The 21,544-nt window shown below is 43.4% G+C and overlaps 1 protein-coding gene across 2 annotated transcripts in view; it reads right to left on the reverse strand.

The window, feature by feature from the left end:
* The window catches only part of LOC137299997 (sodium channel protein type 4 subunit alpha-like), a 151,547-nt gene that overhangs the window by 17,551 nt on the left and 112,452 nt on the right, over positions 1-21,544 (reverse strand). For both annotated transcript variants that reach the window (XM_067969061.1, XM_067969060.1), the window contains 7 exons: positions 19,542-19,982; positions 18,094-18,135; positions 15,467-15,590; positions 13,471-13,625; positions 10,136-10,309; positions 6,446-6,568; positions 4,301-4,585 (listed from right to left, as the gene is read on the reverse strand). In XM_067969061.1, the coding sequence (XP_067825162.1) occupies positions 4,301-4,585; positions 6,446-6,568; positions 10,136-10,309; positions 13,471-13,625; positions 15,467-15,590; positions 18,094-18,135; positions 19,542-19,982 (1,344 nt within the window). The remainder of the gene's footprint in view (positions 1-4,300; positions 4,586-6,445; positions 6,569-10,135; positions 10,310-13,470; positions 13,626-15,466; positions 15,591-18,093; positions 18,136-19,541; positions 19,983-21,544) is intronic.

Raw genomic sequence — 21,544 nt, forward strand, 5'->3', positions numbered from 1 at the left:
TGCTTGGTTTCATTGGTCAGAACATTGAATGCAGGAGTTGGGATGTCTTGTTGAAGTTGTACAGGGCATTGGTGAGGCCACACTTGGAGTACTGTGTACAGTTCTGGTCACCCTATTACAGAAAGGATATTATTAAACTAGAAAGAGTGCAGAAAAGATTTACTAGGATGCTACCGGGACTTGATGGTTTGACTTACAGGGAGAGGTTAGACAGACTGGGACTTTTTTCCCTGGAGAGTAGGAGGTTAAGGGGTGATCTTATAGAAGTCTATAAAATAATGAGGGGCATAGATAAGGTAGATAGTCAAAATCTTTTCCCAAAGGTAGGGGAGTCTATAACGAGGGGGCATAGATTTAAGGTGAGAGGGGAGAGATACAAAAGGGTCCAGAGGGGCAATTTTTTCACTCAAAGGGTGGTGAGTGTCTGGAACGAGCTGCCAGAGGCAGTAGTAGAGGCGGGTACAATTTGGTCTTTTAAAAAGCATTTGGACAGTTACATGGGTAAGATGGGTATAGAGGGATATGGGCCAAGTGCAGGCAATTGGGACTAGTTTAGTGGTATAAACTGGGCGACATGGACATGTTGGGCCGAAGGGCCTGTTTCCATGTTGTAACTTCTATGATTCTATGATTCTATGACTCCTTGTTGGGTGATTAGAAGAGACCAGTTCTGGAGATCAGCTCCCCTTGAGACCATTAACTTGCTATATATTTCCAGCAATTTCTGTTTCTATAATTGTAACATCCTGGCAGTTAATATCAGCCATCATACCTGCTGGTGAAAAAAATGCTTTCTGTAGAGCAACAGATCAGAATCAATTTTGTTTAGAATATATTAAAAGTTTTGTATATGAATGCACTTCCTGCAAGTCTCACAATTCTTTTAATACTTTCTTGCCATGTCATTTTCTACCAGGCCTGTCTGTCACACTTCTTTGTCATGGTGTCGAGCTTCTTGAGTGTTGTTGGAGCTGCACTCATCCAGACAAGTAGAGAGTATTCCATCACACTCCTGACTTGTGCCTTGTAGATGGTGGAAAGGCTTTGGAGAGTCAGGAGGTGAATCACTCACCACAGAATACACAGCCTCTGACCTGCTCTTGTAGCTACAGTATTTGTGTGGCTGGTCCAGTTAAGTTTCTGGTCAATGGTGACCCGCAGTATGTTGATGGTGGGGGATTCAGCGATGGTAATGCCGTTGAATATCAAGGGGAGGTGGTTAGACTCTCTCTTGTTGGAGATGGTCATTGCCTGGCACTTGTCTGGCATGAATGTTACCTGCCACTTATCAGCCCAAGCCTGGATGTTGTCCAGGTCTTGCTGCATGTGGGCACGGACTGCTTCATTATCTGAGGTGTTGCGAATGGAACTGAACACTGTGCAATCATCAGTGAACATCCCCACTTCTGACCTTCCGCTGTTTAGTATTCATGTAGTCCTGTGCTGTAGCTTCACCAGGTTGGCACCTCATTTTTAGGTACACCTGGTGCTGCTCCTGGCGTGCTCTTCTACACTCCTCATTGAACCAGAGTTGATCCCCTGGCTTGATGGTAATGGTAGTGAGGAATATGCCAGGCCATGAGGTTACAGATTGTGGGAGAATACAATTCTGCTGCTGCTGATGGCCCACAGCATCTCATGGATATCCAGGTTTTGAGCTGCTAGATCTGTTCTGAATCCATCCCATTTAGCACGGTGGTAGTGCCACATAACACAATGGATGGTGTCCTCAGTGTGAAAACCAATGGTAACTCACTGAAATTGCACTGATAACTAATAGTAAAGTGGTAACATTCAGATTCCCCTCATAACCAATAATACAATAATTCACTGATAGTCTATAGGTAATTGGTAGTTATAGGTGAAATGCCCCGCTATCCTTCCTGTAACTAGTAGTAATCCTATAACCCACTGATATTCACCCTGAAACTATAGCCAGAATTCCCCTGTACTGCATAAGGTGCGGTCAGGCTCCCCATTCAATGCCACTTTTAACAGGCCTGCTCTCCCTCCCTATCTCCTTAGACTCTGGTTTGGACTCTGGTTCCGTGTGAAGGTGACAGCTCTGAAAACAGAGCCTCAGTCAGAGCTGATCTGTACTTGGACTTCACATGTCAAAACCGGGCGGCACAGACCAACCTGAACCGAACCAAGAGATCGCACAAAGGGCAGTGGGCCCAGTGTTTGGGGAACTTCTCACAGGTCACGTCATCCTATATTGAGCTCAGCACCAACATTTCTAAACCACTCCCTGAGCTCAAACTCAATAAAGGAAAGTTTTCATAGAATTACAGAATTTACAGCACAGGAGGAGGCCATTCAGCCCCCCAGTGCTGGCCCTCTCTCATTCCTCCCAATGATCTTTTTATATTCCTCCTTTTCAAATATTTATCCCATTCCCTTTGAAATGAAGTTTCAGTCCACCTCAATAGCCACATGTGGTGAAGTATCCCAAGGTCTAATAGCCCTCAGTTCAAGAATTTTCCTCCTCCCTTCCACCTTGTTTCTTCCAGTTAGAATCCTTGGTTTCTGTTTCCTAGTTTCCCATTCGCCCACCAGTGGAAATAATCTTTCTGTATTTATCCACAGTAAGGTCTCAGTGCTGCCATACCCTGACACTCGTCTTCCAGTCCTACCACACCTTGTTACCCCTCCCAATTCTTCCAAGCACCACAACTGCCCCCCATGCTCCCACATTCTGCAATCTCCCTTCTGCTTCTCCCAGTTTTTTGCGTAAAGCTCAATGCTCCCAACTCCATAGGCCCCACTCCCAAAACCCAGGACCACCCCCCTTCCAATGCTATCAATCTACAGAGGTCCCCCAACTCCCAACTACTGCTACACACAGTTGCTACAATCTGCCTCCTAGCTACCTGTAATATATTTCCTACCATCTTCCACTACATCCTGGGCTTTTAAGGGATAAAGATCAGGCCTTCAAAAAAAAAAAATCAGCAATGAACGGATGTTCCAAAAAATACCCAGCAGGGAACAGGAATTCCAAAATTAAACACACTGGATTGCCCATGCATTAGAGCATAAAGTGGGGAAGGAGCAAGGCAGGGGCAGGAACCATACCTGGTGAGAGCTGCTGGTGGACGTAGGCCTGCTGACCCCCTACAGAGTTGGAAGTCACAGCTGGGAGGACTAAGGCTTGAGTTGACTATATGATCCAGTTAGCCAATCATGAGAAAATATAATCAATAAAACATTGCCATTAACCACAGAGATTCAGGAGGCCTGAATCACAGCTCAGCATAAGAAAAAGGAACGCTGAAGCAGAAACAGAGGCACAGGATGAGTGTTATAATTGCTGCAGGTGCACAAAACATAGAATATATGACTGGTCCCTCTCCCCTGGTGCTGCACACGGGGAGTCAAGACCAAGTGCTGTCTTCTGGTAAAGTGGGTTAGCAAGCAGGTGATAATTCGAGCATGGCACGGAGATATAATTCAATCCTTATTGTAAAGTCATAAATTCTGTTCTTAATCCTATATAGTTGATTTTATGGTATTTTTTACAGTTAAATATCAAAACTCGATGCAATTTGGGAAGCAGAGAAGTAGAGTTGGTTGGAACATAGGAATGCCTCTGCAGTACAGGTTGAGGAGCTGGAAGACACTACAGTGCCATCTCTGGCGGAGGGTGTAATTACAGTGTGACAAGTTTACATAGTCAGTTACCATTATAAATGTGGACATAGGAATTTATAATCGAACAGTTGACAGGAAGTGCACATAGATACAAGATTTTTAATCTATTACAGACAGTTAGATGTTTATTCTGCTCAAGACCAGCGATGCAATTTTAGATTCACAATATCAATGATATTTGTATTCATAGCAGAAACCAAAATTCAAGGTCATTTTCCAAGTAAATGAATAATGCCATTGTTGCTTTAATTTAGAGTCATACTGATGGTTAATCTAACTCTATTTCACAGCATATGCTGGACGGTGTTATAACAGGATAGATAAGATACTGTATAGTACTACCTATGAAGGGTATGAGCCTAGAGAGTGAGTGTCGGCAGGTTATCTGACAATGAAGGATTATCACAGCTGAACTAAATCCTGTCCTCACCCAATTTTCATACAAGCACACTATCCAGCAGGAGTCACTGGCCGGTGATGAGAACCAGGAACCGTGACTGATTTTGCACCTTCCCCCCCGCCCCCCCACCTTTCAGTCAGAGGCACTGAGGCCAATTGGACTGTCCCAACTGGTTGAGAATTATTGCCGGTGCAAAAATTAAAATAAGTAAATCATCTATTGCCACAAACATATGCTATCACTTACCACCTGAAGCAAGGATAGATATCCTTGACCGACATTGTCAAAGTTGACCTTCAAGTTGACCCATCGCACTTCGTCGGGCATTGCGAAGATGTATTCTTCGCATTGAGAACGGTTATTTATGAGATCAATGGGAAATATTTCAGAGGTTGTGGTGTTTATGCATTTGAAAAACTTTCCAGCAAACAAGTTCACTCCCATTATACTGAAAATCAGCCAGAAGATGAGACAAACTAATAGCACATTCATGATGGATGGGATGGCACCAAGCAATGCATTGACAACCACCTATAAAGACACAATACAAACTATTAGTGCCACAGGATGCAAAGTGCACCTGACCAAGTCCCCCAAAATGTACAGCTATGAAAATGCTTGCTTGCTGTTTCATTATTACATAGAATTACATAGAATTTACAGCACAGAAACAGGCCATTTTGCCCAACGGGTCTATGCTGGTATTTATGCTCCACACGCGTCTCCTCCCACCCGACTTCATCTCACTCTATTGACAAATCTTTCTATTCCTTTCTCCCTCATGTACTTATCTAGCTTCCCCTTAAATGCATCTATGCTATTCTTGTCAACTACTCCTTGTGGTAGTGAGTTCCACATTCTAACCACTCTCTGCGTAAAGAAGTTTCTCCTGAATTCCTTATTGGATTTATTAGTGATTATCTTATATTTATGGTCCCTAGTTTTGGTTCCCCCACAAATGAAAACATCTTCTCTACCTCTACCCTGTCGAACCCTTTAAAACCTCTATCAGGTCACCTCTCAGCCTTCTCTTTTCTGGAGAAAAGAGCCCCAGCCTGCTCATTTTTTTTCCTGATGTTATAACCTTTTAGTTCTGGTATCATCCTTGTAAATCTTTTTTGCACTTTCTCCAATGCCTCTATATCTTTTTTGTAATATGGAGACCAGAACTAAGCACAGTACTTTAAGTGTGATCTAACCAAGGTTCTGTGTAAGTTCAACATAACTTCTCTGCTGTTGAATTCTATTCCTCTAGGAATGAACCCCAATGCTTTGTTTGCATTTTTATGACTATCTAAGAAAGATTATAGATACACAACATTTCAATTCACTTCAAATTCCACTGCAACATGCTGGAGTTGATTTTCAACTTGCCGCTGAGTGTTCCAGATTGGCTGCCTGTTGTAAAAACCGTCCCATTTTCATTTTCCATTTAAATGAAAAAACATGAGAATCGGGCGGTTTCTATGATGGGCGGCTGATCCGTAATGTCAAATTTACACCCAGGCAAGTTGAAAATCTATTCCATTGTGCCCTCAAAAACTGCAGCAATCTTTGGACATTGAGTTTAACAACTTTAGATCTTAACCACTGCTCCCGTTCTCTCTCGGACAGCAGGCGCTGGTAACAGAGGATGGCTGCACCAGGACCACTGGGAGTGGAGGAGGTGCATGCTGGTGCTCGGAGTGGGGATCCCCTATCAGTACACGGCTGGCGGGGTGGTCCGCAGCCCTGTGGTCTATCTGCCTTCCTTCTGCCACATTCCCAGGCCACGGCAACTCTCCACTTTGCCAGATATGTCCCTGTTTCCCTTCCCCTCTGCTATTCTGCTGTAACCATATACACCTTCTCTGGACCCATCTTTTGTTTCTATACTTGTCCCTTTTGTCATTGAATCACTCCTGCCCTCCACCCTATCACATCTTTGCCTTTTGTTCTTTCCCTGCCCCCTTTCCCCTGGCCCTGTGCTTGCTTAAAAACTGTTCATCTCTAACATCTTCCAGTTCTGATGAAAGGTCATCGACCTGAAACATTAACTGTTTCTCTCTCCACAGATGCTGCCTGACCTGCTGAGTGTTTCCAGCATTTTCTGTTTTTATTTTTGATTTAAACACAGGCGCTTCAACTGTAATTTATATCATTGCTGTCACCGAACCTACATTGCATTGAGAAATGTAGGAAGACCAGCATACAAGAAAGAGGCAGGATGACACATGTTGAAACGAGTCCTTCATTTAGTAGTTTTTAGGGCTCAAATACCGCAAAAGAAACCACAGCCTGGCTCATCGAAGATCAACTGCTCCTTTCTAAATAACTTGAAGCTACGCAGAGCACACTTTGCAGAAACTCTGATTGAAAAATGTCATTTGATTAAAAATAAGAGTAATTTACCCTCATGCCCTCAAATCGTGACAAAGCTCGTAATGGTCTCAGGGCTCTCAGTGTCCGGAGAGATTTAATGGGTCCTAAGTCATCGTATCCAAGGATGCTTGCTGTCAGGCTGATCAGAGACACCTTAAATGTATTAAAGTGATGAATTAGAAAAGCAGAAGCTTTCAGTCCATTCTTACAGCCCGTTACCTCTTCCAGGTACATACAGTAACAAGTAATTTCCAGCTTCAACACACTATAATAATGACAAAATAGTTATTCGGATATCAATTGAACAGATTCTCATGCACCTCTGATGTGTTATTTCCCCAACATATTAATAACATATCACTAACTGTGCAAAGTATAATCCTTTCTACTGAACAACTTTATGTAGGAACAAATACAACAAAGCATGATTTTTGTTTACATAAAGACTGAGAATCATATATAGAATAAAATTCTGTTATGTGGGTATGGTACTGTATTGGATATTGTACTGGATTAGCAACCTGGAGTTCATGTGTTCAAATTTCAGCATGCTAAACTGTGAAATTGAACTCAACAAATTTGGTAATTTATGGGATAGCATGAGGGAAAAAATGACCATGAAAGCTACTGTGTTGTGTTAAAAACCCAACAGGTTCGCCAATGTTCTTCGGGGAAGGGAACCTGTCACTCCTATTTGGTGCAGCTTATGTGTGGCTGTTGTCCCACACTACATGATTGACCCTTCCTGCCATCCCCACCTGGTCTGACCTACATGTGGCTCCAGTCCCACACTATGTGGCTGACTGTTAACACTCAGTTATGAGAAATAATCGGTTGAAGAAGGAGGCCCATCATACTTTCTCAGGGCAACTAGGGTGGGAATGAATTTCCTACATTATAACAGTGCGCACACTGCAAAAAAGTACTTTGTTGGCTGTAAAACACTTTGGGAGGTCCTGAAAGGCGCTATATAAATCCAAGTTCTTTCTTTCTTTAACACAGCCTTGCCAGCATCACCCACAGACCAAGAACAAATTTTTAAAAAAATGTTCATCAGGAAGTATTTTATTACAGACAGAGTGGTCAACTGGAACAGGTAGTCAGGTAGGGTAAATGAGGCAAGGGCAATGGATTTAGTTAAGAAACAGCTAGATACTGTAATGTGTAGACCATGTGGTTGGTATTCTGGATGGCAGAGATCAAATGGGCTGAAGGAGATTCTTTATCTGAATCTATCAAAATATCAAAATGGTGTGAGTCATATTGCTGTCAGTACCACACTTGGGGAGAGACTTACGACTGGGATATTTCATTGGCTATGAATAGCTTTGTGATATCCTGAAAGGTACTGTATAAATGTAAATCTTGTTTTGCCTTCTCTTTTGAAAAAGTTGCCAATCGGACACATATATTGAACAAATCACCACAACATGCTTATTTGAACTGAGGACCTTGGCTCCTCCTTCAAGCAAACTGCCCTATGTGAAACTGAACAATCATCAAACCAATGTATTGAGTTAATCTGGGGCATGATTTCTCTGAATGGAACTAGTTTTAAACCCCTGGACAACGGCTTTTTTTGATATATATTAATGACCTGGACTTGGGCATACGGGGTATAATTTCAAAGTTTGCAGAAGACACAAAACTCGGAAATATAGTAAACAATGTGGAGGATAGTAACAGACTTCAGGGGCCAATGGCAGACTGGTGAAATGGGCAGACACATGGCAAATGAAATTTAACAGAGAAGTGTGAAGTGATACATTTTGGTACAAAGAATGAGGAGAGGCAATATAAACTAAATGGTACAATTTTAAAGGAGGTGCAGGCACAAAGAGACCTGAAGAAAGGGTGAAGAAAGGGAGATCGGGGGGACATCGGGGGGTGAAGAGGGGGAGAGTGTGGGAACATCGGGGGGGGTGAAGAGGATGAGATCGTGGGGACATCGGTGGTGTGTAAGACGGGGAGATCGGGGAGACATCGGGGAGGTGAAGAGGGGAAGATCGAGGGGACAACGAGGGGGGGTGGAGAGGGGGAGATTGGAGAGGGAGACATTGGACATCGGAGCAGGGTGGAAAGGTAGGTTGATTTTGTGTTCTAACTTCCTGCAATGGCTTTTGATGTACTTATTTTGTTTCTTTTTCCCTGATCCGGCCCTTCACACCAGGCGTGAATCAGAAGCGCTGGGCAAGCCACCCAGGTAAGTTAAAAATCGTTCTAACCACGTAATCTGTCACAAGTAAAGTGCCTTAAGTACCTCAATGAGGTACATTTGGCTCTTTAACTGTCATTTTGCCGGACTTCCAGTTTCGGGACGCCCGTGCGCACACAAGTGCATCCGTGGGGAACTCAGAAGTCAGTGGATTGGAGCCTGAATTTCAGCAATTTTTGGAGCCCCCCTGCCCCCAACACACCCGCAATTTCCCTGTAAAATCGAGCCCACAGAGTCCAAAAGCAAGGAAGTTATACTAAACCTTTATAAAACACTCGTTAGGCCTCAGCTGGAGTATTGTGTTCAATTCTGGGCACCACACTTTAGGAAGGATGTCAAGGCCTTAGAGAGGGTGCAGGAGAGATTTACTAGAATGTAACCAGGGATGAGGGACTTCAGTTATTTGGATAGACTGAAGTTGGGGTTGTTCTCCTTAGAGCAGAAAAGGTTAAGAGCAGATTTGATAGAGGTGTTCAAAATCATGAACGGTTTTGATAGAGTAAATAAGAAGAAACTGTTTCCAGTGGCAGAAGGGTCGGTAACCAGAGGACACAGATTTAAGGTAATTGGCAAAAGAACCAGAGGTGACATGAGGGAATTTTTTTCGCAGCGAGTTGTTATGATCTGGAATGCGCTGCCTGAAAGGATGGTAGAAGCAGATTCAATAATAACTTTCAAAAGGGAATTGGATAAATACTTGAAGGGAAAAACTTTACTGGGCTACGGGTAAAGAGCAGGGGAGTGGGACTAATTGGTTAGCTCTTTCAAAGAGCCGGCACAGGCACGATGGGCCAAATGGCCTCCTTCTGTGCTGCATCATACTATGATACCATGATAAAGTACTGTGACAGATGAAAGAATTTAATGCAAATCTAAATTGTACACAAAAGTGCTTCCTTTTTATCACTCGAAGAGAGTGAAGGACAGAGTTAGGGCTACAACACCGTAGCCCTGTTTCTCTGGCATGCCCTTTGAGTGTGTCTCCACCCTGGGAGCATAGGATCGGTGAATTTACCGTCCTACAATTAAATGGGTTTATAAACTGTGTCACTTTTAAAAATAAATATAACTCCATGGTGCAAATCGGATGTGTATTCCCAACATGCACAACTGGCCCAGTGCTTTGTGTGTACCCAGAATTCAGGCACATGCCCAATTTGTAGGCCCACAACTGGCAATCTATCAATTTTGTTGATCATAAATGTCACTATTAAATTCCTCCCACATTGACAGTTCTGACCTGACTAAACTAGGCCAGCTTGGCTAAACTAGGCTGATATAATTTTGTCATGCTTGTTGGCGGTTTTTGAGAGGGATGGGACATGGGATGTTCCTGGTTTGTACAGATCAGTACCAGTAGATGGTACTTTACCCATTGAACCAAATTAAAATAAAGTGATTTTATTATCAATTATCGAGGACTGAATCAAGATTTAATTTAAATTAAACCGGGGTTTAATTTTATCCCTAGTGGGTATTGTTTCTTGGGTTCTAGGAATACTTACGTCAACTATTAAAAAGTCTAGCCAGCACCATGCATTGGTGAAGTACACCTTGAATCCATAAGCAGTCCATTTGAGCAGCATTTCCACAACGAAGACGTATGTAAACACCTGGTCAGCATATTCGAGGATTATCTTAATCACCTTCCTGTTTTCAATGTATATGTCTTCAAATGCCTGGAAGCAAATAGAGAGTTTAGACCTTTGTGGCGATGGAGCTAAATTAAAGTTTTGCAACACATAAACCGTGGGGAGTGTTAGAGTAGCGCACTGCCTGAACCATGGGGAGCGTTAGCACTGTGTATTGTCTGATCTGTGGGGAGTGTTAGCGCTGTGCATTGTCTGATCTGTGGGGAGTGTTAGCGCTGTGTATTGCCTGAACTGTGGGGAGTATTAGCGCTGTGCATTGTCTGATCTGTGGGGAGTATTAGCGCTGTGCATTGTCTGATCTGTGGGGAGTGTTAGCGCTGTGTATTGTCTGAACTGTGGGGAGTGTTAGCGCTGTGTATTGTCTGAACTGTGGGGAGTGTTAGCGCTGTGTATTGTCTGAACTGTGGGGAGTGTTAGCGCTGTGTATTGCCTGAACTGTGGGAGTGTTAGCGCTGTGTATTGTCTGAACTGTGGGGAGTGTTAGCGCTGTGTTTTGTCTGAACTGTGGGAGTGTTAGCGCTGTGTATTGTCTGAACTGTGGGAGTGTTAGCACTGTGTATTGCCTGAACTTGGGAGTGTTAGCGCTGTGTATTGTCTGAACTGTGGGGAGTGTTAGCGCTGTGTTTTGTCTGAACTGTGGGAGTGTTAGCGCTGTGTATTGCCTGAACTTGGGAGTGTTAGCGCTATGTATTGCCTGAACTTGGGAGTGTTAGCGCTGTGTATTGTCTGAACTGTGGGAGTGTTAGCGCTATGTATTGCCTGAACTTGGGAGTGTTAGCACTGTGTATTGTCTGAACTGTGGGGAGTGTTAGCGCTGTGTTTTGTCTGAACTTGGGAGTGTTAGCGCTGTGTTTTGTCTGAACTGTGGGAGTGTTAGCGCTGTGTATTGCCTGAACTTGGGAGTGTTAGCGCTGTGTATTGTCTGAACTGTGGGAGTGTTAGCGCTGTGTATTGCCTGAACTTGGGAGTGTTAGCGCTGTGTATTGTCTGAACTGTGGGGAGTGTTAGCGCTGTGTATTGTCTGATCTGTGGGGAGGATTGGCACTGTGTATTGTCTGAACTTGGGAGTGTTAGCGCTGTGTATTGTCTGAACTGTGGGGAGTGTTAGCGTTGTGTATTGTCTGATCTGTGGGGAGGATTGGCACTGTGTATTGTCTGAACTTGGGAGTGTTAGCACTGTGTATTGTCTGAACTGTGGGGAGTGTTAGCATTTTGTATTGTCTGAACTGTGGGGAATGTTAACACCATAAACTGTCTGAACTCAGGAGTGCCAGTGCTATGCATTGTCTGAACTGTGAGGAATATTAGTACTCTGCGTTGTCCGAACTTTGAAAGGTTATGTCTGCATTGCCACTATATGTTGGCAACTATCTCTGTGTTTGAAGGCGGCACTGTCTGCCTCCAGTTTGACTGCCACTGACTGGATCAAATTATACATTCCCAGCAGAATGCTGGGTTTCTGGTGTCCAGTTACACCTCTCACTTCCCTACGTTGTCTGTAGACCTGTGCCCTAGAGCACACGATGTTTCCCACAAATGCATGCTACTTGTAAATACATTCCAGCCACCATCACAAGTTAACCTTCAAGACAGTAAAATAGACAGTTTGCCACACTATTCAAAGTGCACTTTGTTAATTTCTGTAGACTGTTTTCCCAGACTGTGATATCACTGCACTGCACACCAAAAAATCTGAATAAACTGAATACACTTCTACACTTCTGTGATCTCTCATGGAATGTGATTGTGAATGTGAGGTAACTCCACCCTTCGAGGAAATAAAGTGCCATTGTAGCCCACCTCATTGTACACCAGCACAATGAGCCTCACAGTGGTTGAATATGGGTCTAAGTCTACCATTCTTCATCTATTGAGTTCCCCAATTTTAACCTTGACATTAGGCTAAGCGGACAAGCAGAGGGAGGGCATATTCTCAGAAGGAAAGAGGAAACCTTGAAGAGTGAATCAGGCCACTCTCTTACAATCTTAGTGACCAAATCAAGAGCGACATTGGCAGAGACCTGGGAGTAGGCTGCTTGGTTACTGACCAGACTGGGAAATGTTGCGCAGTAGTGCAGAAAACGAAAGACCATAAACAATGAGAGAGAAACAAAGGCCATGTAGGCATCTTTAAAAGATGGCCAGAAAAGATGCCCAGAATAGTAAGGCCTGGGTCATGGCTGTGGTTATCTACACACTGAGTTAATACTCTCAACTTTGCCACTGGGGTGGAATGGGGAGGTGGGGGGAGGTGGAGGCAGTGGCAGTACACCCTCAATGTAGTGAATCTGCAAAACAACAAAGCTCCCCTTGGGGGCGATTGTCCAATATAATTTTGTATGCTCTGGTATTAGTTTACTTCTATCATGCGAGCGAGCACTGCCATCTATGACTGATGCCATTATGACATAAGGGGTGGTCTTGACCAGGAGAACCACCTATACATATAGTGACCAGTCAGTTGTTGGGTGGAGATTGTGTTTGACTGACCTTGCCACTGTAGGATTGAACATGTGTGCATATTCCCACAAAGTATGAAGGGGAGGATGTGCCTATTTTCTTTAGTGGTGTTAAGAATTCACACACCCACAATGTGGGTATTAGGAACGTGGTTTGGTTTCACAGATATCAATATATAATAATCTCCCCAAGCCTCTAACAAAAGAAAAATATTAATCTTTGATCGGCTTGTGGCTTATCTAATTTATATGATACATTAGCAAATCTTCTGTGGCATTGCTAACAGTGAGTAGAAGGATAAACTAAAGTGTGACATTTGAAGTGTGCCTAAAGGTGACAGGAAGTAAGTGCGACTGTTATAGGAAGTGCATGCCACACACAAGACTTTCAATATAATATAGATTGCCAGAACTTTGAGCAATGTAGGAAGCACAAATTGTCATACACAGGTAATACGTAAATCATACATTAACTTTATATAAGCCATACAGTCACAAATGTGACTAACTTCTCAATTTTTAATCCATGTATAATTTACATGCACAGAAATCATGCATGAACTATACTATACTAGACATAAGCAAACTGTCAGCTTTTACTTTATGTAGGCTTCCAAAACTGGATGCATATAAAGTATCATAGAATGCAAACTTAAATCACAATTGCATCTTACAGATCTCGCTCTTAAATACTGTGTAACAATCTACAGGGAAAGAATTGAACCGTACCAGAGCACCACTGCTAAGCAGGATCATAAAGATGATGAATGATTCAAACCAGTTGTGTTCCACAATCTTGAAGCAGGTTTTCCTCAGATTCCACCACATCTTGCCCCGATCACTCTTTATATCAATATCCAGACAGGGACAGGTTCGCAAACAGCCTGTACAAGCAGCAACAGTTCAAACAGGTTATTCCAAGCCCTTTGCTGCCTGGAGTGTGTCGGATTTCTTGCACGCAGGGCAAATAGTATAACTGTTATCTGAGAGGTTAATGTAATGGAAATGCATTGTTTTTCAATAGGTGTCTTAATGCCTCCTAGAACCAGCTGCTATTATGGATACAGTGCAATTTTTAAAAATAAATACTGGCAGGGTTTTACCAAAGCTGAACACCTACTTCATAAACCAAGGGAAGAGGTGAGATCAGGAACACTTAAAAAAAAATTGGTCACGTTCTGGTGTGGAGCTTTAGGGAATCACAAGAATTGGCACTTGTAATAAATGTTTTGGAGAGAAGGGAAATTAACACTTATCTTTAAAAAGAATGTCTGGGAAATACAGGCTGGTGAACCTGACATCTGTCATGGCTAAGATGTTAGAGGCTATCCTGAAGGAAAGAACATGTATTTCTTTAGCACCTTACACATCCTCAGGATTGTAGTCACTGTCGTAATATAGGCAAACCGAGCACTCAATTTGTGCACAGCAAGGTCCCACAAACAGCAATGAGATAAATGACTAGATAATCTGGTTTAGTGGTAATGGCTGAGGGTTAAATGTTGGCCAGGACACTGGGTGAACCCATATACCCTTCTTTGAAGAATGCCATGGGAAATGTTATGTTTACCTGAGCGGGCTAAACTTTGATTAATGTCTCATCCAATAGGTGGCACCTCAACACGGCACTGAAGTGTCAGCCTTGATTACGTGCTCAAGTTTCTGGCGTGGGTTTGAACCCACAACCTTCTGACTCAGAGCCAAGGCTGACAAAGGGTGCTGCAAAACATTTGCAGAAGTATGAAATCATCAGAGCAAGTCAGCCTGGCTGTACGGGGGGAGGAGGAAGATCATGCCTGACAAACTTGTTGTAATTCTTTGAGGAGGTATCAGAGCTTGTGGATAAACGGAATTTATCATGGACATTATTTATCTATACTTCAACCAGGCTTTTCATATATAATTGCACAGATGGCTAGTCTACAAGGTAAAAAAGCATGGAATAGATGGGCAGCTATTGAAGTGGATTGGCATCAAGACATAGGGCGATCATAAATGGAGCTGCATTGGATTAGTGCCAAATAACCAGTAAGGTGCCTCCTGGATCAGTGCTGGGACTTTTGCTTTCATGCTTTTATGTCAATTATTTAGAAGTGGAGATAGAGACAAAATTGTTAAAGGGGAGAAGGGTGCACACAATCAAAAGTAGGCTGATCAGGTGCAGAGAGGCCTAGGCAGATCGAGAAGTTGGGCTGAGAAATAGCAAATTAAATTCAACGTTAGCAAGTGCAAAGTGGCAAGACTAGGAAAGAAGATTAAACATTGGAACTATAAACTAAATGATGTTTGTCTACAAGATACAGGGAAAAGATCTGGGAATATTAGTGGATAGAGTGTTGAAAGATTATAAAGTCCGGCAAATAGGATCTTGGGTTGTATAGTACATGAAATTGAATACAAATCATAGGATGTATAACTGAGCCTAAACATGGCATTGATTCATCCCATCTGTAATGTACACAGTTCGGGTTGCCGTATTACAGAAAAGACATTGAGTTACGAGAGATGACAAGAGCTGGGTTTGTAAAGAAGTGCCTGCTCTTTGCTTAGTAATTCATCTCGATGATACACAGAGAATGGGAACTCACCATGTGGAAAATGGAGAATGCAAGTGGCAAGGCTACAATCCATAGCACAGCATGTTGGAACTCCAATATGGTGGGCAATATGTCTCCTTCATTTCCCCTTTCCTTCCCTCTTCCCCACTTCTTTTCAGTGTTTTTACCTTCTGTTAAACACAATTCTGGTCCCTCACTCTCAGGACTTTCTGGTTCAACCTCCTCTACCTCTTCTTCCTGAACGTTCAGATCCACAGTACTGCATTGGGAAGAATCAATATTCACTTTTCTCTATAAAGGAATCAAAAAGCAGTGGATAATTAATATAGAAATAGCAGCAGTAAAATTCTCGTAGTACAATGGAGGGAGTTCGAGGGACATAATAAATAGCAGGAAGGCCACTCTAGTAGCTTATTGTTAGCTGAACTCCAAGATGTGTTGGCACTCCTATAACACATTCTCAACTCTTATTTTCTGCAACTACATTCGTTTCTCAATGTAATTAAGCGTTGCTGGCCAATTAGTTTCCCCCCCTTGTTTGTGGAGTCTTTTGTTGTGATCTTTGCTCCATGTGATAGAAAGAATGATAATAAACATTGCAGTAACAGTACCGGTGCTCAAAATGGGTGCCGTAGGGGGTCTGTGATGGAAGCTCGGATGGTCAGTGAGATCCTCAGAATTCTATCCATCTGGGGCAGGACATACCAAGAATTCTGTATGCTATATTTTTTCTACATTTTCTATCCTACTAGCACATTATTTTTGTAGCTGTATAATGACAAACAGGGGGTGAAATTGGTCTTGACTCCAATGGAAAAGAAAATGGCAAAGTATAAAATGGGGTGCTGATTCGCTATCACCCATTTCGCCCTGTCGCCCGAATTTCACCCCTATAGTTTCTGCAAATATTGGCACGGCTAGACAGCATTATCGTTCCAAAGATGGATAGGCAATGCCCGAGAGTGTTTCACTACCTGCAGGGGCTCTCTGGGATGGGCCAATATCTGCAAGGGGTCCTGTACACAGCAAAGTTTGAAAAGTGCTTCAGTAGGTGTGCATACAGTCAACAACTGATGACTCACAAATTGATTGTGACAAACAAGATCTGATGTGCCAAGTGTCAGCTTGGCACAGTTGCTACCACCCTCACCTCAGAAGTCAGAAGATTGTCCGTGCAGGTCCCACGCCAGCGCATGAGCATATAATCTGCATTGCAGAACTGAAGGAGTGCTGCACTGATAGAGGTGCCATCCTTTGGTTGAGTCATTAAACTGAGGCCCCATCAGTCCCTTCAAATAGCTGTTAAATATCCCATTATTAAGGAAAGAACTTTAATTTGTATGGTGCTTCTCATATCCTCAAGCCATTGCAACGAGGTTCACAGCCAATGACTTACTTTTGAAATGGAATCAGTGTTGCTATGTAGGCAAATGAACAACTAGATTGATTTCTGGGATGAGAGGGTTGCCCAAGAGGAGAAAGTGAGTAGAATGGACCTATACTCTTTGGAATTTAGAAGCATGAGAGGTGATCTCATTGAAACATATAAGATTCTGAGGAGGCTTGACAGGGTAGATGCTGAGAGGATGTTTCCCCTCGCTGGAGAGTCTAGAACTAGGGGGCATAGTCGCAAGATAAGGGGTCAGACATTTAGGACAGAGATGAGGAGGAATTTCTTCCCTCGGAGGGTTGTGAATCTTTGGAATTCTCTACCCAGAGGGCTGTGGATGCTCAGTCATTGAGTATATTCAAGGCTGAGATCGATAGATTTTTGGACTCTAGGGGAATCAAGGGATATGGGGATTGGGCAGGAAAGTGGATTTGAGGTCGAAGATCAGCCATGATCTTATTGAATGGCGAAGCAGACTTGAGGGGCCGTATGGCCTACTCCTGCTCCTATTTCTTTTGTTCTTAAGTTGTCCTGGCCAACATTCCTCCCTGAAGCAACGTTGCTATGTAGAAAAAGGCTGCCATATTTGCCTCTATAACAATAGTCACTGCACATCATGGGGAGAATTTTAACCTCCAAGAGGGGGCGGGGTGGGGGGAGGTTAACATTTTTAAAATTGAAAACACGACCCCAACTCGCCTTCCACGCTTTAACGGAGGCGGGTTTGGGGGCGGACGACAAACCTGCTCTCCAGAGGCGGGTCCCCTAATTCAAATATTTTAATGAGGTTGCGTGCCTCAAATTTTACCAGAGTTTTAAATTTAATGGGTGCGGGCCGGGTTTCCCAGGGCTGGGGAATCCCAGCAGCTGAAGGGAAGTGAGATCAGCCGGATCCAGCAGGTAAGTGCTTTTCCGGCATTGCTTTCGGGCCAGGAGGAGCAGGACTGCTTCCCCCCAGCCCCCCCCAGCAAACCTGCTTCTGTCCCCGCAATCGGACACCCCTCCCAACCCCGCTATCCAATACCCCCTGCCCCCCCCCCCGACCCACGATCTCCCCCTCCCTCCTCTCTTATCCCCAGCTGCAGCCTTCCAGGGCAGGCCTTCCCACCTGGCAGACTGCCAGCTTCTCAATCTGGCTGCCGACCGGGAAACAGAGAATTTTTTTAAAAATGAGGTCCCACATTTCTGGGTTTCCCGGCCGCTACGACCCCCCCCAACCACCCCCCCCCCAACCACTAGTCCCTCCCCACCTCCCCATAAATATCGGGGCCCCATGTGTGGAAAGTGCTTTGCAAGGTGATTTAAATGCAAATCTTTTTTACAGGTCCACTTTAGGAAAGAAATCCCAACTAGCAGCAAATAAATCATCTTAGCAAATAACATACACCTAAAAAAAAAACTTACTAGTTTGATAGCTTCATCTTTCTTTGGCAATAGATCGCGATCCTGAAGAAAAACATGAAAATATTTTATCAGTCTCGATACCAAACTGAAAGTTGACATATTTAGACATTGTCGTCTCATATTGATCCTAATACAATGGTATTTGTAAAGAGAATCACTCCTTCGGTTTGAAGTCATATCTGACAATGGCAGTTCCGTTCTTTTCCCCAAGTTATTCCTTACTTCCTTTTCTTACTCCGGCTGAGAGGACAGATTAGAGACCTGACCCTAGGCCCCAACTGATGCTGTCCTAAAACCGCGATCTGCAAGACTGGCCCAGAGTGGCTCCAATTTCCTTTCATCTCTGTCTGTTGTGAAGCACTTGGATTCTGTTCCTTGTCCCTCCTCAGTGGCACAGCTGAGATTGGGAACCCACAGCAGCAGAATGTTGGCTCGTTTTGATTGAAACAATCGTCTGCTAATATTGCACCAGAATGTTACTGGCCATTCAGTGTCAAAATCTGAAAACCACTTATTTCCTGGATTTTCCTTTTCTCAGTAGCTTATTTTCACATCTTATCAGATGAAAGGAATAGGAGTAAGTTCCCACACACTGTTACTACCCAATCATTCAAATATAAGCAAAAACATTAAAACGATAAAATGTTAAAATATTACATTATATTGCAATTACCTGTAAACAAATATCTTAATCACTGAATCATGCAGGCCAATAATACAAGGTGTCATATTAACCTTTCTTCAAGAATATAGTCAAAATTATTCAGACCAATTAGTTTCTTGCAAGGTCGGGTGTTACCACCTGACCAATGTTGACCTATTGGCTGCTTGCAAGGTCAAGCATCACCCTATCAATATAAGGCCTTGCAGTTACTGATAGTATTTAAGTAATGTTTACTATGATAGGTGATTCCAATACATGATCCTGTAGATGGAAGAGACACTTCTTCAGCAAGCTCAACGAGCCTCAATTTTAACCCCCCTCGCCCAGTGGGACTGGAGGGATTAAGATTAGGCCAAGTCTACTTACCGGCCTGAGGTCCCTCCGCTCCCTTCCAATGCCATTTCATCTTCGCAGATTTTCAAGTCGGCCGAGGCTCCCACTACAGGCAGGCGGGGGCCTAATTTAAATTCAAAAGTTGTGGCCCGATGACGTCACTGGTGCCACAATGTGATTTTAACACCGAGTCAGGGGTAGGCCTGCCTGGAGTCAACCCCGACTCCAGGCAGGCCTTCTTGCCCACAACGCCGCCCGTCCCAAACATCGCCCCCACCCCCCCAGTTAAAAATCGAGGCCCATGTGTCAGAACACTACAGATGCACTATATTTAAATTTTGCTAAACTGTTAACTTAGCGTCGTCTTGTGCTCAATATTTAATGAATGCATTTGTGGGTATTTAAACAAAAGAATATTCAAAACACTTAAAACTATAACCATGATTCTCACCATCTTGACATCCTCAATGTCTGCTTCAGAGCTTTGTTCATCCTCTTCAGCATCAGATTCAGCCTCAGCGATAGGAACATGAACAGTCAAGTGAGCATTGGCCAAGAGACCCACATGGTCTGCTTTATCTGGCAGGTATTTCCCTTTATTTGTACTAATCCCATCAAGTTTAGAATTCTGTTCTTTTCCAGTCTCTGGGTCTGTGTGGTTAAAATCAAGGCCCCCAGTTTTTGAAGGACACAAGTCGTCTAATTGTTTCTCTTCCTGGACGACTTTATTTCTTCGAAAGATGTTGAGAATAAAGTTTTTCATGAAGTCTATCGCCCTGGTGATCCTATTGAGTGCAATTTGGAGGTTGTTCATTTCATTGTCGTCGTCAGATGCTGAGAGGTTATCTGCGCTGAAGGAGCTCAACAGCAAGGCCAGGAAGAGGTTAAGCACCTGCAGATGAACATTTAGCCATCAGTGATCACAGACTTTTCATTAACATATACAGCTCATGTCCAGCAATCAAAAACAGGGAAGGGGGAAAGGAAAGGTTGCTATATTACATCCAAAATCCTAGCAATTGGAAATATTTGAACAAGGGTGTAACATTTGCAATTCTCCAGTCCTATGGCACCACTCCCATATCTAAGGATGTTTGGAAGATTATGGCCAGTACCTCTGCAATTTCTGCCCTTACTTCCCTCAGCAACCTAGGATGCATCCCACACAGACCGGATGACTTATCTACTTTAAGTACAGCCAGCCTTTCTTGTACCTCCTCTTTATCAACTTTTAACTCATCCAGAATCTCACTTACATCTTCCTTTCGTGAGACTCTGACAGCATCTTCTTCTTTGATAAAGACAGATGCAAAGAATTCATTTAGTACCTCAGACATGCCCCCTTTTGGTTCCTAATTGGCCCCACTCCTCCTCTTACTACCCGTTTACTGTTTACATGCCTATTGAAGAATTTTGGATTCTTTTTTATGTTGGCCGCCAGTCTATTCTCGTACTCTCTTTGCCCCTCTTATTTCCTTTTTCACTTCCCCTCTGAACTTTCTATATTCAGCCTGGTTCTCACTTGAATTATCAACCTGACATCTGTCATACGCTCCTTTTTTCTGCTTCATCTTACTCTCTATCTCTTTTGTCATCCAGGGAGCTCTGGCTTTAGTTGCCCTACCTTTCTCCCGCATGGGAATGTACCTAGACTGTGCCCGAACTATCTCCTTCTTAAAGGCAGCCCATTGTTCAATTATAGTTTTGACTATCCAATCTTTGATTCCAATTTACCCAGGTCAGATCTGTTCTCATCCCACTGAAATTGGCCCCCCTCCATTTGAGTATTTTTACTTTATAATGGTCCATGTCCTTTTGCACAGCTATTCTAGACCTTATGATACTATGATCGCTGTTCCCTAGATGTTCCCCCACTGACACTTGCTCCACTTGGCCCACCTCATTCCCCAGAACCAAATCCAGCAACGCCTCCTTCTTCGTTGGGCTGGAAACGTACTGCTCAAGAAAATTCTCCTGAACACACTTCAAAAATTCCTCTCCCTCTTTGCCCCTTATATTATTACTATCCCAGTCTATATTAGGATAGTTGAAGTCCCCCTTTATCACTACTTTATGGCTTTTGCACCTCTCTGTAATTTCCCTGCAAAGTTGCTCCTCTCTATCCTTTCCTCTAGTTGGTGGCCTATAGAATACACCCAGTAGTGTAATGGCACCTCTACTGTTTCTTCACTCTAAACAAATAGATTCTGTCCTTGACATCCTTTCTCTCCAGCACTGCAATATTCTCCTTAATCTATACTGCCAGCCTCCCTCCCTTTCTTTCCTTCCCTATCTTTCCTCAACACCTTGTATCCAGGAATATTTAGTACCCAATCCTGCCTTTTTTTGAGCCAGGTCTCCATTATCACCACAACATCATATTCCCATGTGGCTATTTGCGCCTGCAGCTCACCAACCTTATTTAAGACGCTTCGTGTATTTACACACATGCAC

The sequence above is a fragment of the Heptranchias perlo genome, chromosome 30, assembly GCF_035084215.1.
Source record: "Heptranchias perlo isolate sHepPer1 chromosome 30, sHepPer1.hap1, whole genome shotgun sequence".
NCBI lineage: Eukaryota > Metazoa > Chordata > Chondrichthyes > Hexanchiformes > Hexanchidae > Heptranchias > Heptranchias perlo.